The 16,370-nt window shown below is 52.8% G+C and overlaps 1 protein-coding gene across 1 annotated transcript in view; it reads right to left on the bottom strand.

Annotated features, from left to right (window-relative positions):
• Positions 1-1,315: 1,315 nt before the first annotated feature.
• Positions 1,316-16,370, bottom strand: part of LOC139235680 (von Willebrand factor A domain-containing protein 5A-like) — a 45,039-nt gene continuing 29,984 nt past the window's right edge. Inside the window, exons 14-20 of the mRNA XM_070866719.1 lie at positions 15,618-15,829; positions 12,548-12,637; positions 10,727-10,855; positions 9,277-9,402; positions 5,564-5,685; positions 4,027-4,153; positions 1,316-1,678 (exon numbers count right to left, since the gene is read on the bottom strand). Coding sequence (XP_070722820.1) covers positions 1,599-1,678; positions 4,027-4,153; positions 5,564-5,685; positions 9,277-9,402; positions 10,727-10,855; positions 12,548-12,637; positions 15,618-15,829 — 886 coding nt within the window. The 3' untranslated portion in view covers positions 1,316-1,598. The remainder of the gene's footprint in view (positions 1,679-4,026; positions 4,154-5,563; positions 5,686-9,276; positions 9,403-10,726; positions 10,856-12,547; positions 12,638-15,617; positions 15,830-16,370) is intronic.

Here is a 16,370-nt window from a genome sequence, read left to right on the forward strand (position 1 = left end):
TGAATTAATTTTGAACACGAGATCATTTATTTTAATTGTTGTGAAGTCGTATTTATCAGGTGAAGTCTAATACGTTTATGGGCATTCCGCACATCAATGGAATCCCCATTAAAGCAGAATAGGAATCGCCCTTCGCCAGAGGTTGGCTCACGTGGCCCCAGGGAGGAACATCTTCACAAACAGCCCCATACGTGGGCCTATACGCAGGAAGAAAACAGGCACACACCTCACTGTAACACTGATATACCCCACACCCCTCACTGTAACACTGATATACCCCACACCCCTCACTGTAACACTGATATACCCCACACCCCTCACTGTAACACAGATATACCCCACACCCCTCACTGTAACACTGATATATCCTACACCCCTCACTGTAACACTGATATATCCTACACTCCTCACTGTAACATTGATATACCCCACACCCCTCACTGTAACACGGATACACCTCACATCCCGCACTGTAACACTGATATACCCCACACCCCTCAATGTAACACTGATATACCCCACACCCCTCACTGTAACACTGATATACCCCACACCCCTCACTGTAACACTGATATAACCCACACTCCTCACTGTAACACTGATATACCCCACACCCCTCACTGTAACACTGATATACCCCACACCCCTCACTGTAACACTGATATAACTCACACTCCTCACTGTAACACTGATATACCCCACACCCCTCACTGTAACACTGATATACCCCACACCCCTCACTGTAACACTGATATACCCCACACCCTTCACTGTAACACTGATATACCCCACACCCCTCACTGTAACACTGATATAACCCACACCACTCACTGCAACAGACTGAAATACACCACATCCCTCACTGTAACACTGATATACACCACACCCCTCACTGTAACACACTGAAATACCCCACATCCCTCACTGTAACACTGATATACCCCACACCCCTCACTGTAACGCTGATATACCCCACACCCCTCACTGTAACATTGATATACCCCACACCCCTCACTGTAACACTGATATACCCCACACCCCTCACTGTAACACTGATATACCCCACACCCCTCACTGTAACACTGATATAACCCACACTCCTCACTGTAACACTGATATACCCTACACCCCTCACTGTAACACTGATATACCCCACACTGTAACACTGATATACCCCACATCCCTCATTGTAACACTGATATACCCCACACCCCTCACTGTAACACTGATATAACCCACACCCCTCACTGCACCCTCGTCTATCTTGAATGCTGACAATTACCACACAGTCAGACCCAAAAACATTCAGGTTAAATCGAGCAGTATAATTTATTTGAAAGTCGGATGATTACACAAAGCATTGAAATAACGATATATTTCTTCAATTTACAAAACATCTCAAATGTTCCAAGAATCAAATTTTTTAGCAGTACTTTTGAGAACCTTAAGACCAAGAACCAGCAGAAATGGAGAGAGAGAGAGAGAGAGAGAGAGAGAGTGAGCAAGAATCCGTCCTTTTACACCAAGGACAAGCTATGGTTGTTAAATCAAATCGTAAGTATTAATTTGATCCTTTTTCTTATACTTTCAAAGTTCCTTCACAGTCCAAACATGTGTGGATCGACCGAAGTTTTCAACAGGTCGTTTCCAGCTTTCACACATCCTCCGAGGTCTGGGCCTGGAGTGGGAAACGAGAATTAAAATAATGGTTAATGTAGGATAGAGACACACCAGTCAGTGTACAGATATCTCCCTGAGAGAGAGAGGGACTGAGAGACACCAGTCAATGTCCAGATATCTCCCTGAGGGAGAGGGGACTGAGAGACACCAGTCAGTGTACAGATATCTCCCTGAGGGAGAGGGGCTGAGAGACATCAGTCAGTGTACAGATATCTCCCTGAGGGAGAGGGGACTGAGAGACACCAGTCAGTGTACAGATATCTCCCTGAGGGAGAGGGGACTGAGAGACACCAGTCAGTGTACAGATATCTCCCTGAGGGAGGGGGACTGAGAGACACCAGTCAGTGTACAGATATCTCCCTGAGGGAGGGGGACTGAGAGACACCAGTCAGTCTACAGATATCTCCCTGAGGGAGAGCAGACTGAGAGACACCAGTCAGTGTACAGATATCTCCCTGAGGGAGGGGGACTGAGAGACACCAGTCAGTGTACAGATATCTCCCTGAGGGAGAGGGGACTGAGAGACACCAGTCAGTGTACAGATATCTCCCTGAGAGAGAGGGACTGAGAGACACCAGTCAGTGTACAGATATCTCCCTGAGAGAGAGGGACTGAGAGACACCAGTCAGTGTACAGATATCTCCGAGGGAGAGGGGACTGACAGACACCAGTCAGTGTACAGATATCTCCCTGAGAGAGAGGGACTGAGAGACACCAGTCAGTGTACAGATTTCTCCCGGAGGGAGAGGGACTGAGAGACACCAGTCAGTGTACAGATATCTCCCTGAGGGAGAGGGGACTGAGAGACACCAGTCAAGTGTACAGATATCTCCTGAGGGAGAGGGGACTGAGAGACACCAGTGTACAGATATCTCCCTGAGGGAGATGGGACTGAGAGACACCAGTCAAGTGTACAGATATCTCCCCGAGGGAGAGGGGACTGAGAGACACCAATCAGTGTACAGATATCTCCCTGAGGGAGATGGGACTGAGAGACACCAGTCAGTGTACAGATATCTCCCTGAGGGAGAGGGGACTGAGAGACACCAGTCAGTGTACAGGTATCTCTCTGAGGGAGAGGGACTGAGAGACACCAGTGTCCAGATATCTCCCTAAGGGAGATGGGACTGAGAGACACCAGTCAAGTGTACAGATATCTCCCCGAGGGAGAGGGGACTGAGAGACACCAATCAGTGTACAGATATCTCCCTGAGGGAGATGGGACTGAGAGACACCAGTCAGTGAACAGATATCTCCCTGAGGGAGAGGGACTGAGAGACACCAGTCAGTGTACAGATATCTCCCTGAGGGAGAGGGACTGAGAGACACCAGTCAGTGTACAGATATCTCCCTGAGGGAGAGGGACTGAGAGACACCAGTCAGTGTACAGATATCTCCCTGAGGGAGAGGGACTGAGAGACACCAGTCAGTGTACAGATATCTCCCTGAGGGAGAAAGACTGAGAGACACCAGTCAGTGTACAGATATCTCCCTGAGGGAGAAAGACTGAGAGACATCAGTCAGTGTACAGATATCTCCCTGAGGGAGAGGGACTGAGAGACACCAGTCCGTGTACATATATCTCCCTGAGGGAGGAGGACTGAGAGACACCAGTCAGTGTACAGATATCTCCCTGAGAGAGAGGGGACTGAGAGACACCAGTCAGTGTACAGGTATCTCTCTGAGGGAGAGGGACTGAGAGACAGCAGTCAGTGTCCAGATATCTCCCTGAGGGAGGAGGACTGAGAGACACCAGTCAGTGTACAGATATCTCCCTGAGGGAGAGGGGACTGAGAGACACCAATCAGTGTACAGATATCTCCCTGAGGGAGAGGGACTGAGAGACACCAGTCAGTGTACAGATATCTCCCTGAGGGAGAGGGACTGAGAGACACCAGTCAGTGAACAGATATCTCCCTGAGGGAGAGGGACTGAGAGACACCAGTCAGTGTACAGATATCTCCCTGAGGGAGAGGGACTGAGAGACACCAGTCAGTGTACAGATATCTCCCTGAGGGAGAGGGACTGAGAGACACCAGTCAGTGTACAGATATCTCCCTGAGGGAGAGGGACTGAGAGACACCAGTCAGTGTACAGATATCTCCCTGAGGGAGAAGGGACTGAGAGACACCAGTCAGTGTACAGATATCTCCCTGAGGGAGAAGGGACTGAGAGACACCAGTCAGTGTACAGATATCACCCTGAGGGAGAAGGGACTGAGAGACACCAGTCAGTGTACAGATATCACCCTGAGGGAGAGGGACTGAGAGACTTTGGGTTGATTGCTCAGAGATCTTCTTGTGTTGACCACTGCCCCCTGACCTCTGATGTGACCTTCGCCCTCACCTGCATTGGCCTTGATCCAGGACACCGATTTGTCCACCAAAAGCTCCCACTCATCCTTCATGTCGGCACCAAAGGCATGAAGCCAAATCACCACCAGCACCGTGACCCACAGAGTCTGATCAATGTCCTTAAAGGGACAGAGAGAAGCAGCAGTGAGAGAGAGCAGGAGATCAGGGTTAAACCAGACACAGACATATAGCACAGTCAGATATAGTACGTTAAAGATGGACAGGGGAGGTACAGCACGGGGTTAAATACAGAGTAAAGCTCACTCTACACTGTCCCATCAAACACTCCCAGGGCAGGTACAGCACGGGTTAGATACAGAGTAAAGTTCCCTCTACACTGTCCCATCAAACACTCCCAGGGCAGGTACAGGGGGTTAGATACAGAGTAAAGCTCCCTCTACACTGTCCCATCAAACACTCCCAGGGCAGGTACAGGGGGTTAGATACAGAGTAAAGCTCACTCTACACTGTCCCATTGATTCATTTTGTGGCCCTGTTGTGTGCTCTGTCCTCGCCCATGGGGCCAGGCTTTGGGGCACGGGCTGTGACAGCCACATGGCAATGACCAGGTATTCCAGGTCGTATTGGGGTGGGGAGGGGTGAGGGTGGAGGGGGAATCTGGGGGGTGATGGGGAGTGGGGGGGTGATGGGGAGTGGGGGGGGGGGTGATGGGGAGTGGGGGGGGGGGGGTGGTGATGGGGAGTGGGGGGGGGGGTGATGGGGAGTGAGGGGGGGGGTGATGGGGAGTGAGGGGGGGGGGGTGATGGGGAGTGGGGGGGGGTGATGGGGAGTGGGGGGGGGGGTGATGGGGAGTGGGGGGGGGGAGTGGGGGGGGAGTGATGGGGAGTGGGAGGGGGGTGTGATGGGGAGGGGGGTGTGATGGGGAGGGGGGTGTGATGGGGAGGGGGGTGTGATGGGGAGGGGGGTGTGATGGGGAGGGGGGTGTGATGGGGAGGGGGGTGTGATGGGGAGGGGGAAAATCGGGAGGGGGCAAGGAATCTGCCCCGATCTTTGTTTCAACGTGTGTGTCGTTCTGGAGTCAGCCCTGGGGCCCCGTGGCTACCGCTCTCCCCTCCGAGTCAGAGGGTCGCACTCTCATAGCCCAGGGCCCACGCTCCCCAGTGCCCATCCTGAGGGAGTGCCGCACTGTCGGAGGTGCCGTCTTTCGGGTGAGACGTTAAACCGAGGCCCCGTCTAGCCTGTCGGGGTGGAGTTAAAGACTGAATGGCGGAGCAGGCTCGAGGGGCCCGGTGGCCTGCTCCTGGCTCTTATGTACTCCTAACACAAGACGGTGTGGTTTTCTTTCAGTGCTATTTTCTGAGGGACAAATATTGGGCCGGGACACCAGGGAGAACTCCCGCCCCCACTACCCTGCTCCTCTTGCAATAGTGAGCGTGGGGACCTCCTGCGTCCATCCACCTGAGGGGGCCAGGCAGGGCCCTGGGTTTGACCGTCTCTGGGTGGGGGGCCCTTTCCTTCCCCTTCCCCTTGACGCCAATCGAGAAGCTGGGCTCGTGCTGAGGCCTCACCTGGCGGGGGATGGTGCGTCCGATCTCGTTAGGCCTCAGGCCTAGCAGTGGCTCCAGTCCGCCGCCCAGACTCCAAGATCCATTTGCGTTCTGCAGGGAAATCAGCTTCATCACCGGAGGCTCTGCCGGGAGGGGAAGTCGGGGGAGGGGGGGGTGGGAGGTGCGGAGAGAGAAGAGACCATTGTGAATCGGGGGCGACAGAATGGGCCTCCGTGCAGCCCCTCGAAAGGCCCCTTTCCTAAAGGCTCCATTCTGTGGGTAAACAAATCTCGAGAACCTCGGCCCACCGGACCCCCGAGCCCAGCTTCTGACCCCGTCGCCGAGACCGCCAGCTTCCCCCTTCCGTAACCCTCAGCCCACCTGCTGCCAAAACCCCCAGACTAGACCATTCCAACGCGCACCAGGCCGGCCGCCCAACTTACCCCCTCCCGCCCCCTCGGTAAACTTCTGCTCGTCCAAAACTCTGTTTTGCCCCGTGTCCCAACTCGCACCAAGTCCCGCTCACCCAACCAGAGAGCTGGCCATCCTAGACTGGGTCTTGTGTAATGAGAGAGGATTCATTGGCAATCTTGTTGCGCGAGGCCCCTTGGGGAAGACTGACCATAGTATGGTAAATTCTTCACTATGATGGAGAGTGACACAGTTAATTCAGAGACTAGGGTCCTGAAATTAAAGAAGGGTAACTTCAATGGTGTGAGACGTGAATTGGCTAGGATAGACTGGCGAATGATACTTAAAGGGTTGACGGTGGATAGGCAATGGATGAACTTCAACAATTGTACATCCCTGTCTAAAACGGGTAATGTGGCTCAACCCTGGCTTACAAGGAAAATTAGGGATGCTGTTAAATCCAAGGAAGAGGCATATAAATTGGTCAAAAAAAAGCAGCAAACCTGAGGAGTGGGAGAAATTTAGAATTCAGCAGAGGAGGACTAAGGGTTTAATTAGGAGGGGGGAAATAAGAGTATGGGAGTAAGCTTGCAGGGAGCATAAAAACTGACTGCAAAAGCTTCTACAGATAGGTGAAGAGAAAACGATTAGTGAAGACTAATGTAGGTCCCTTGCAGTCAGATTCAGGTGAAGTTATAATGGGGAACAAGGAAATGGCAGACCAATTGAACAAATACTTAGGTTCTGTCTTCACGAAGGAAGACACAAATAACCTTCCGGAAATACTAGGGGACCGAGGGTCTAGTGAGAAGGAACTAAAGGAAATCCTTATTAGTCAGCAAATTGTGTTGGGGAAATTGATGGGATTGAAGGCCGATAAATCCCTAGGGCCTGCTAGTCTGCATCCCAGAGTACTTAAGGAAGTGGCCCTAGAAATAGTGGATGCATTGGTGATCATTTTCCAACAGTCCATAGACTCTGGATCAATTCCTATGGATTGGAGGGTAGCTAATGTAACACCACTTTTTAGAAAAGGAGGGAGAGAGAAAACGGAATTTTAGACCGGTCAGTCTGACATCGGTGGTGGGGAAAATGTTGGAATCAATTATTAAAGATGTATTCGCAACGCATTTGGAAAGCAGTGACAGGATCGGTCCAAGTCAGCATGGATTTATGAAAGGGAAATCATGCTTGACAAATCTTCTAGAATTTTTTGAGGATGTAACTAGTAGAGTGGACAAGGGAGAACCAGTGGATGTGGTGTATTTGGACTTTCAAAAGGCTTTTGACAAGGTCCCACACAAGAGATTAGTGTGCAAAATTAAAGCACATGGTATTGGGGGTAATGTACTGACGTGGATAGAGAAGTGGTTGGCAGACAGGAAGCAGAGAGTCGGGATAAACGGGTCCTTTTCAGAACGGCAGGCAGTGACTAGTGGAGTGCCGCAGGGTTCAGTGCTGGGACCCCAGCTATTTACAATATACATTAATGATTTAGACGAAGGAATTGAATGCAATATCTCCAAGTTTGCAGATGACACTAAGCTATGTGGCGGTGTGAGCTGTGAGGAGGATGCTAAGAGGCTGCAGGGGGACTTGGATAGGTTAGGTGAGTGGGCAAATACATGGCAGATGTGGTATAATGTGGATAAATGTGAGGTTATCCACTTTGGTGGTAAAAACAGGAAGGCAGATTATTATCTGAATGGTGGCAGATTAGGAAAAGGGGAGGTGCAACGAGATCTGGGTGTCATGGTTCATCAGTCATTGAAGGTTGGCATGCAGGTACAGCAGGCGGTGAAGAAGGCAAATGGCATGTTGGCCTTCATAGCGAGAGGATTTGAGTATAGGAGCAGGGAGGTCTTACTGCAGTTGTACAGGGCCTTGGTGAGGCCTCACCTGGAATATTGTGTTCAGTGTTGGTCTCCTAATTGGAGGAAGGACATTCTTACTATTGAGGGAGTGCAGCGAAGGTTCACCAGACTGATTCCCGGGATGGCAGGACTGACATATGAAGAAAGACTGGATCGACTAGGCTTATATTCACTAGAATTTAGAAGAATAAGAGGGGATCTCATTGAAACAGATAAAATTCTGACGGGACAGGACAGGTTAGATGCAGCAAGAATGTTCCCGATGTTGGGGAAGTCCAGAACCAGCGTACATAGTCTAAGGATAAGAGGTAAGCCATTTAGGACCGAGATGAGGAGAAACTTCTTCACTCAGAGAGTGGTGAACCTGTGGAATTCCCTACCGCAGAGAGTTGTTGAGGCCAATTCACTAAATATATTCAAGAGGGAGTTAGATGTGGCCCTTACGGCTAAAGGGATCAAGGGGTATGGAGAGAAAGCAGGAAAGGGGTACTGAAGGAATGATCAGCCATGATCTTATTGAATGGTGGTGCAGGCTCGAAGGGCCGAATGGCCTACTCCTGCACCTATTTTCTATGTTTCTATCTCCCCTTGTGCTCGCTGAATCTACATTGGCCCCCGGTCCCACAACGCCTTCACTTCAAAATTCTCATCCTCATGTTCAAACCCTTCGTGGCCTCACCCCTCCCTATCGCTGTAACCTCCTCCAGCTCTATAACCTTTTCTGCCTCTCTTGCGCTTAATTTGATCACTCCATCATAAGAAACAGGAGCAGGAGTCGGCCATTCGGCCCCTCGAGCCTGCTCCGCCATTCAATAAGATCATGGCTGATCCGATCATGGACTCAGCTCCACTTCCCACCCGCTCCCCATAACCCTTCACTCCCTTATCGCTCAAAAATCTGTCTATCTCCACCTTAAATTTATTCAATGACCCAGCCCCCACAGCTCTCTGGGGGCAGAGAATTCCACAGATTTACAACCCTCTGAGAGAAGAAATTCCTCCTCATCTCAGTTTTGAATGGGCGGCCCCTTATTCTGAGACTATGCCCCCTAGTTCTAGACTCCCCCCACGAGGGGAAACATCCTCTCTGCATCCACCCTGTCGAGCCCCCTCAGAATCTTATATGTTCCAATAAGATCACCTCCTTAACCGGTGAGGGGATAAGGGGTTATGGGGAGCGGGCGGGGAAGTGGAGCTGAGTCCATGATCGGATCAGCCATGATCTTGTTCAATGGCGGAGCAGGCTCGAGAGGGGCGAATGGCCGACTCCTGCCCCTATTTCTTATGTTCTCATCGTTAAAACGTCCCAAAGGGCCTCACGGGCGATTATCAAATGGGCTTCCCGCGTTTCCCACAATGCAACAGCGAGCACACTTCAAGCTGGGTACCACATTGGCCGTGGGACGCTTTGGGGCGGTGAACTGAGGCGGCGTGTAAGTCTGTCTTTACCTGACTGCCGGGTGTCCTCGTCCAACAAGTCGCTTTCCACAGATCCGGACTCCGTCGTTAATAGAGCGGACTGCTCCTCCAGAGTCAGTTCACTGCCAAGTTCTCCCGCACAATCGATGCCCATGTCTGCGGAGAAACGATCGGGACAGTGTTAGCCGAGACTTCCCTTCACCCCCCCACCCCCGCCGTCTCCACGGCGATGCCCCCCAAACATTCAGAGAGTCGGAGCACAGGGCCCTCGGTTCGAGGCCTACCCAGCGGCCGAGCCTGTCGGTGCCGTCGCCGCGGAGACGGGGGGGGGGTTAGCAGGAAGGGTGGGAGCCGGATGACCCGCGGATGTCCGGCTGAGCGCGGACTCAGGCTCAGTGAGTGGGCAAGAATTTGTCAGATGGAGTATAACGTCGGAAAGTGTGAGGTCATGCACTTTGGCAGAAAAAAAAAATCAAAGAGCAAGTTATTATTTAAATGGAGAAAGATTGCAAAGTGCCGCAGTACAGCGGGACCTGGGGGTCCTTGTGCATGAAACATAAAAGGTTAGTATGCAGGTACAGCAAGTGATCTGGAAGGCCAATGGTATCTTGGCCTTTATTGCAAAGGAGATGGAGTATAAAAGTTGCATGATCAGCCATGATCATATTGAATGGTGGTGCAGGCTCGAAGGGCCGAATGGCCTACTCCTGCACCTATTTCCTATGTTTCTAAAAGCAGGGAAGTCTTGCTCCAGTTATACAGGGTATCGGTGAGGTCACACCTGGAATACTGCGTGCAGTTTTGGTTTCCATATTTACGAAAGGATATACTTGTTTTGGAGGCAGTTCAGAGACGGTTCACTCGGTTGATTCCGGGGATGAGGGGGTTGACTTATGAGGAAAGGTTGAGGAGGTTGGGCCTCTACTCATTGGAGTTTGGAAGAATGAGAGGTGATCTTATCGCAACGTATAAGATTATGAGGGGGGCTCGACAAGGTGGATGCAGAGAGGATGTTTCCACTGATGGGGGAGACTAGAACTAGGGGGCATGGTCTTAGAAGAAGGGGCCGCCCATTTAAAACGGAGATGAGGAGGAATTTCTTCTCTCGGAGGGTTGTAAATCTGTGGAATTCTCTGCCCCAGAGAGCTGTGGGGGCTGGGTCATTGAATATATTTAAGGCGGAGATAGACAGATTTTTGAGCGATAAGGGAGTGAAGGGTTATGGGGAGCGGGCGGGGAAGTGGAGCTGAGTCCATGATCGGATCAGCCATGATCGTATTGAATGGCGGAGCAGGCTCGAGGGGCCGAATGGCCGGCTCCTGCTCCTAGTAAAACATCCCAAGGGGCCTCAGGGGCGATTATCAAATGGGCTAACCGCGTTTCCCACAATGCAACAGCGAGCACACTTCAGCAAAGTACCACATTGGCCGTGGGACGCTTTGGGGCGGTGAAATAAGGCGGCGTGTAAGTCTGTCTTTACCTGACTGCCAGGTGTGTTCGTCCATGGCGGTGCTTGCCAGCAATCCTAAGCCGCACTGCTTCATTATTAGATTGGGCTTCGGCTCCAGAGACCGTTTACCGCGACGTCTCTGAGAATTGATGGCCATGGCTGCGGACAAACGATCGGGACAGCGTTAGCCGAGTCTATTCCCCTTCCCGTCTCCGCGGCGACGCCACCCACCCGCTCAGAGAGTCGGAGCGCAGGGTCCTCGGGTCGAGGCCTACCGAGCGGCCGGGCCTGTCGGAGACGGGAAAGGGGAGTGGGGGTAGCAGGAAGTGCGGGAGCCGGATGACCCACGGATGTCCGGCTGAGCGCGGACTCAGGCTCAGTGAGCGGGCAACATTTTGTCAGATGGAGTATAATGTGGGAAAATGTGTGAGGTCATGCACTTTGGCAGAAAAAAAATCAAAGAGCAAGTTATTATTTAAATGGAGAAAGATTGCAAAGTGCCGCAGTACAGAGAGACCTGGGGGTCCTTGTGCATGAAACATAAAAGGAGAGTATGCAGGTACAGCAAGTGATCAGGAAGGCCAATGGTATCTTGGCCTTTATTGCAAAGGGGATGGAGTATAAAAGCAGCGAAGTCTTGCTACAGTTATACAGGGTATTGGTGAGGCCACACCTGGAGTACTGCGTGCAGTTTTGGTTTTCATATTTACGAAAGTATATACTTGCTTTGGAAGCAGTTCAGAGAAGGTTCACTCGGTTGATTCTGGGAATTGACTTATGAGGAAAGGTTGAGGAGGTTGGGCCTCTACTCATTGGAGTTCAGAAGAATGAGAGGTGATCTTATTGAAATGTATAAGATAATGAGGGGGCTTGACAAGGTGGATGCAGAGAGGATGTTTCCACTGATGGGGGGAGACTAGAACTAGGGGGCATGGTCTTAGAATAAGGGGCCGCCCATTTAAAACTGAGATGAGGAGGAATTTCTTCTCTCAGAGGGTTGTAAATCTGTGGAATTCTCTGCCCCAGAGAGCTGTGGGGGCTGGGTCATTGAATATATTTAAGGCGGAGATAGACAGATTTTTGAGCGATAAGGGAGTGAAGGGTTATGGGGAGCGGGCGGGGAAGTGGAGCTGAGTCCATGATCGGATCAGCCCTGATCGTATTGAATGGCGGAGCAGGCTCGAGGGGCCGAATGGCCGACTCCTGCTCCTGTTTCTGATGTTCCTCGGGTTGGGAAAGCCCCAAAGCGCTCGCTCACTGGGTCAGCCGTGGCCAGGTTGCGACTCGCTCTCAGTCAGAGGGTCCGTGGGTTCGAGACCCCCCCCCCCCCCCCCCACCCAGCTCCAGAGGCTCAAGCCCCTCACAATCCAGGCCCAACACTCCCCGGGGTGCCCGTACCGAAGGAATGCTGCACCATCCAAGGTGCCCCCCCCCAGCAGATCTGCCCCCCTCAGGTGGACCTTAAAGACCCCAGGGCCGCTATTTGGAAGACACCGAGCTCTCTACCCCCTCCCCCCCAACGGTGTCCCGGGGCCCAATATTTTATCCTTCAACCAGCATCCCTCTAAAGAGGCGATCTGCTCATTCATCGCACTGCTGTTTGTGGGATCTTGCTGTGCGCCAACTGGGCATTGTAACGGTTCAGAGGTTTTCCATTGGCGGTGAAGCGCTCTGGCGCCCCCTGAGGTGGTGACAGGCACTGCAGAAATGTACAATTCTTTATTTCTCTCCCCTGCAACCCCCCCCCGAGAGAATGGGGGAAGGGTGCGCGCACATACAGGGGAGTGAAAGGTCACAGGCAAACAGTACTGGGCTGTCACCCAGACTGAGAACACGTCAAGCTTTGATCACCATTAATATTGTTGATGGCGGGTAACGGGCACATTTGCATGCTCATCATCATTTTTGGAAAGCTTGAAGTGTGTCTCATTTGCTGATATCCTATAAAAGAATGGAAACAGCCATTAGGAAAAATCCCCGCCAATCCCGCTCCTTCGTAGTAACAGGAGGAAACCCTCCCACCCCTCTCCCACCCCAGCCCCCGGCATTGAGTATAAAAGCAGAGAAGTCCTGCTACAACTGTACAGGGTATTGGTGAGGCCACACCTGGAGTACTGCGTGCAGTTTTGGTCTCCGTATTTAAGGAAGGATACACTTGCTTTGGAGGCTGTTCAGAGAAGGTTCACTCGGTCGATTCCTGAGACGAGGGGGTTGACTTATGAGGAAAGGTTGAGTAGGTTGGGCCTCTACTCATTGGAGTTCAGAAGAATGAGAGGTGATCTTATTGAAACGTATAAGATTATGAGGGGGTTTGACAAGGTGGATGCAGAGAGGATGTTTCCACCGATGGGGGAGACTGGAACTAGGGGGCATAGTCTCAGAATAAGGGGCCGCCCATTTAAAACTGAGATGAGGAGGAATTTCTTCTCTCAGAGGGTTGTAAATCTGTGGAATTCTCTGCCCCAGAGAGCTGTGGAGGGCTGGGTCATTGAATATATTTAAGGTGGAGATAGACAGATTTTTGAGCGATAAGGGAGTGAAAGGTTATGGGGAGCGGGCGGGGAAGTGGAGCTGAGTCCATGATCAGATCAGCCGTGATCTTATTGAATGGCGGAACAGGCTCGAGGGGCCGAATGGCCGACTCCTGCTCCTGTTTCTGATGTTCTGATGTTGGAGCCTGTTCCGCCATTAATCTCAGATCCGAACCGCAGCTCCACGTAGCCACCTTTGCCCCAGATCGTCCCCCCCGCCCTTTACCCAACAGGAAGACAAACCCATCTCATCCCAGTCTATCGAAGGCGAGATGTTGGGCGGTCCCAGAGAGGCGGTGGACCTCTGGAATACGTTAGTGGCTGGTGTGCTGTGCGCTGACTCTAGGCACACCTGTGTGAGGGAGTCGGACCGGTTCTTGGCTGAGGCAGGGTCACATCTTCTTGTCATCATCATCACAGGCAGTCCCTCGGAGTCGAGGAAGACTTGCTCCCACTCTAACAGTGAGTTCTCGGGTGACTGAACGGTCCAATACAGGAGCCACAGTCCCTGTCACAGGTGGGACAGACAGTGGTTGAGGGAAGGGGAGGGTGGGACTGGTTTGCCGCACGCTCCTTCCGCTGCCTGGCGCTTGCTTTCTGCGCGCTCTCGGCGACGAGACTCGAGGTGCTCAGCGCCCTCCCGGATGCACTTCCTCCACTTAGGGGCGGGACTGGCCTTTGGGCCCAGGGGTTCCCAGGTGTCGGTGGGGGAATGTTGCACTTTATCAGGGGAGGCTTTGAGGGTGGTCCCTTGTAACGTTTCCTCTGCCCACCTGGGGCTCGCTTGCCGTGTCGGAGTTCCGAGTAGAGCGCTCGCTTTGGGAGTCTCGTGTCTGGGGGCCATGCGGACAATGTGGCCCTGCCCAGCGGAGCTGGTCAAGTGTGGTCAGTGCTTCGATGCTGGGGATGTTGGGCCTGGTCGAGGACGCCGACGTTGGTGCGTCTGTCCTTCCGGGGGATTGGCAGGATCTTGCGGAGACAGCGCTGGTGGTATTTCTCCAGCGACTTGAGGTGCCTACTGTACATGGCCTATGTTTCTGAGGCGCACAGGAGGGCGGGTATCACTACAGCCCTTGTAGGCCGGGTAACAAAGAGTCTTTTCACTTTCCGATTGACGTGCGAAGGGGGTCCACCATAAGGATGGGCGGGTCGGGTGACCAAATTCAGGAGTTCCATCTCGTCTGCCGCGCAGAAACAGCCCAATCGGCCCAACAGGTCCTTGCTACTGTCTCCTTACCATCATTCTTCATCACCAGCCATCAACAGAACCCTCTGTTCCCTTCTCCCTCGTGTGTTTGTCCAGCTTCCCCTTAAATGCAACTAGACTATTCACCTCAACCTCTCCCTGTGGCAGCGAGTGGCACATTCTCACTGCCCTCTGGGTGAAGATGTTTCTTCTGAATTCCCCATTGGATCGAACAGTGACTGGCACCTGTGTATGGACTCCGCCACAACTGGGAACATCCTCTCTACACGTACCCAATCGAACACTTTCATAACCTCAAAGACCGCGATCTGGTCATTAGTTTCCCCGAGCACTTTTCCTCTACTTTATATCAATTACATTACGGTACTCCAGGTGTGGTCTCGCCAAGGCCCTGTACAATGTGTGGGGGGGGGGGGGGGGGGGGGCAGGGTGGTTGGAGGTCACGTGATGAAGCCTCCAGGAATAGGTCCAACCAGAGTTGGCGATCCGCAGGGGTCCAACGCGCCATAGCCGGGACCCTCCCCTCCCCTCAGTACCTGCAGGGCCCACTGTGGGGGGGGCGGTGCTGTGTAAAGCCATAGGGTGACCGGGGAAACCAGTCGACCGATTGGAGCCAAGGCGTCGCGACCCTTGAACCCGGCTCCTTCGGCCAACCTTCATTCTCCCATCCCTCCACCACCAGAGGGGCACCTCTCTCCCCCCCCCGCCGCCCCACCCTTCGCCCAGCCCACACACACCCCTCACCAGGGCCTGTGTCTGTCCCTCTTCCTCAGCTGTTGACACTTGAAGGGGGCCCTTCCGGGAGGACCATCCCTGTCAGTCTCGGGCGGGCTTTGACCCCAGGCCCCACAGGGTGAAAGGTCAGTGACTGACCCCACCCCGGCATCAGAGAGAGGTCCATCCCTGTCAGTCTCAGGCAGACTTTGACCCCAGGCCCCACAGGGTGAAAGGTCAGTGACTGACCCCACCCAGCCATCAGAGGGGGGTCCATCCCGGTCAGTCTCAGGCGGACTTTGACCCAAGGCCCCACAGGGTGAAAGGTCAGTGACTGACCCCACCCCGGCATCAGAGAGAGGTCCATCCCTGTCAGTCTCAGGCGGACTTTGACCCCAGGTCCCACAGGGTGAAAGGTCAGGCATTCATTCTAATTAAAGGATTAGATCCTTAACCCCAATAACTGTACCTGAACAAAGCGGGATACTACGCCTGGTCAAGGGCCCTTGCAAGGGCTGGTTGAGATCTTTGTTGATGGCGATGAAGGCTGTGTGGGAGGAGATGACATTGGCCTGGGTGCTGATCTCAATGATACGAATTTTCACACCCTCCGTGTCTCGATCGCTGCCCGACTCCAGGCTCCCGATCATGGTCTTTGCTGCCAGGTGGTGAATGGTGGACCTGAAGGAACAGAGAGAGAGGTTCGGAGAGGGGCTCGGTGTCATCAGGACCCCCAGTATTGGGGTATCACACTGACAAGGACCTCCAGTATTGGGGTATCACAATGACAGGGACCCCCAGTATTGGGGTATCACACTGACAGGGACCCCCCGTATTGGGGTATCACACTGACAGGGACCCCCAGTATTGGGGTATCACATTGACAGGGACCCCCAGTATTGGGGTATCACACTGACAGGGACCCCCAGTATTGGAGTATCACACTGACAGGGACCCCCAGTATTGGGGTATCACACTGACAGGGACCCCCACAGTATTGGGGTATCACACTGACAGGTACCCCCAGTATTGGGGTATCACAGTGACAGGGACCCCCAGTATTGGAGTATCACAATGACAGGGACCCCCAGTATTGGGGTATCACAATAACAGGGACCCCCAGTATTGGGGAATCACTGATAGGGACCCCCAGTATTGGGGTATCACACTGACAGGGTCCCCCAGTATTGGGGCATCACACTGACAGGGACCCTCAGTATTG

This window comes from Pristiophorus japonicus, chromosome 23 (genome assembly GCF_044704955.1).
Source record: "Pristiophorus japonicus isolate sPriJap1 chromosome 23, sPriJap1.hap1, whole genome shotgun sequence".
In the NCBI taxonomy this organism is placed as follows: Eukaryota; Metazoa; Chordata; class Chondrichthyes; family Pristiophoridae; genus Pristiophorus; species Pristiophorus japonicus.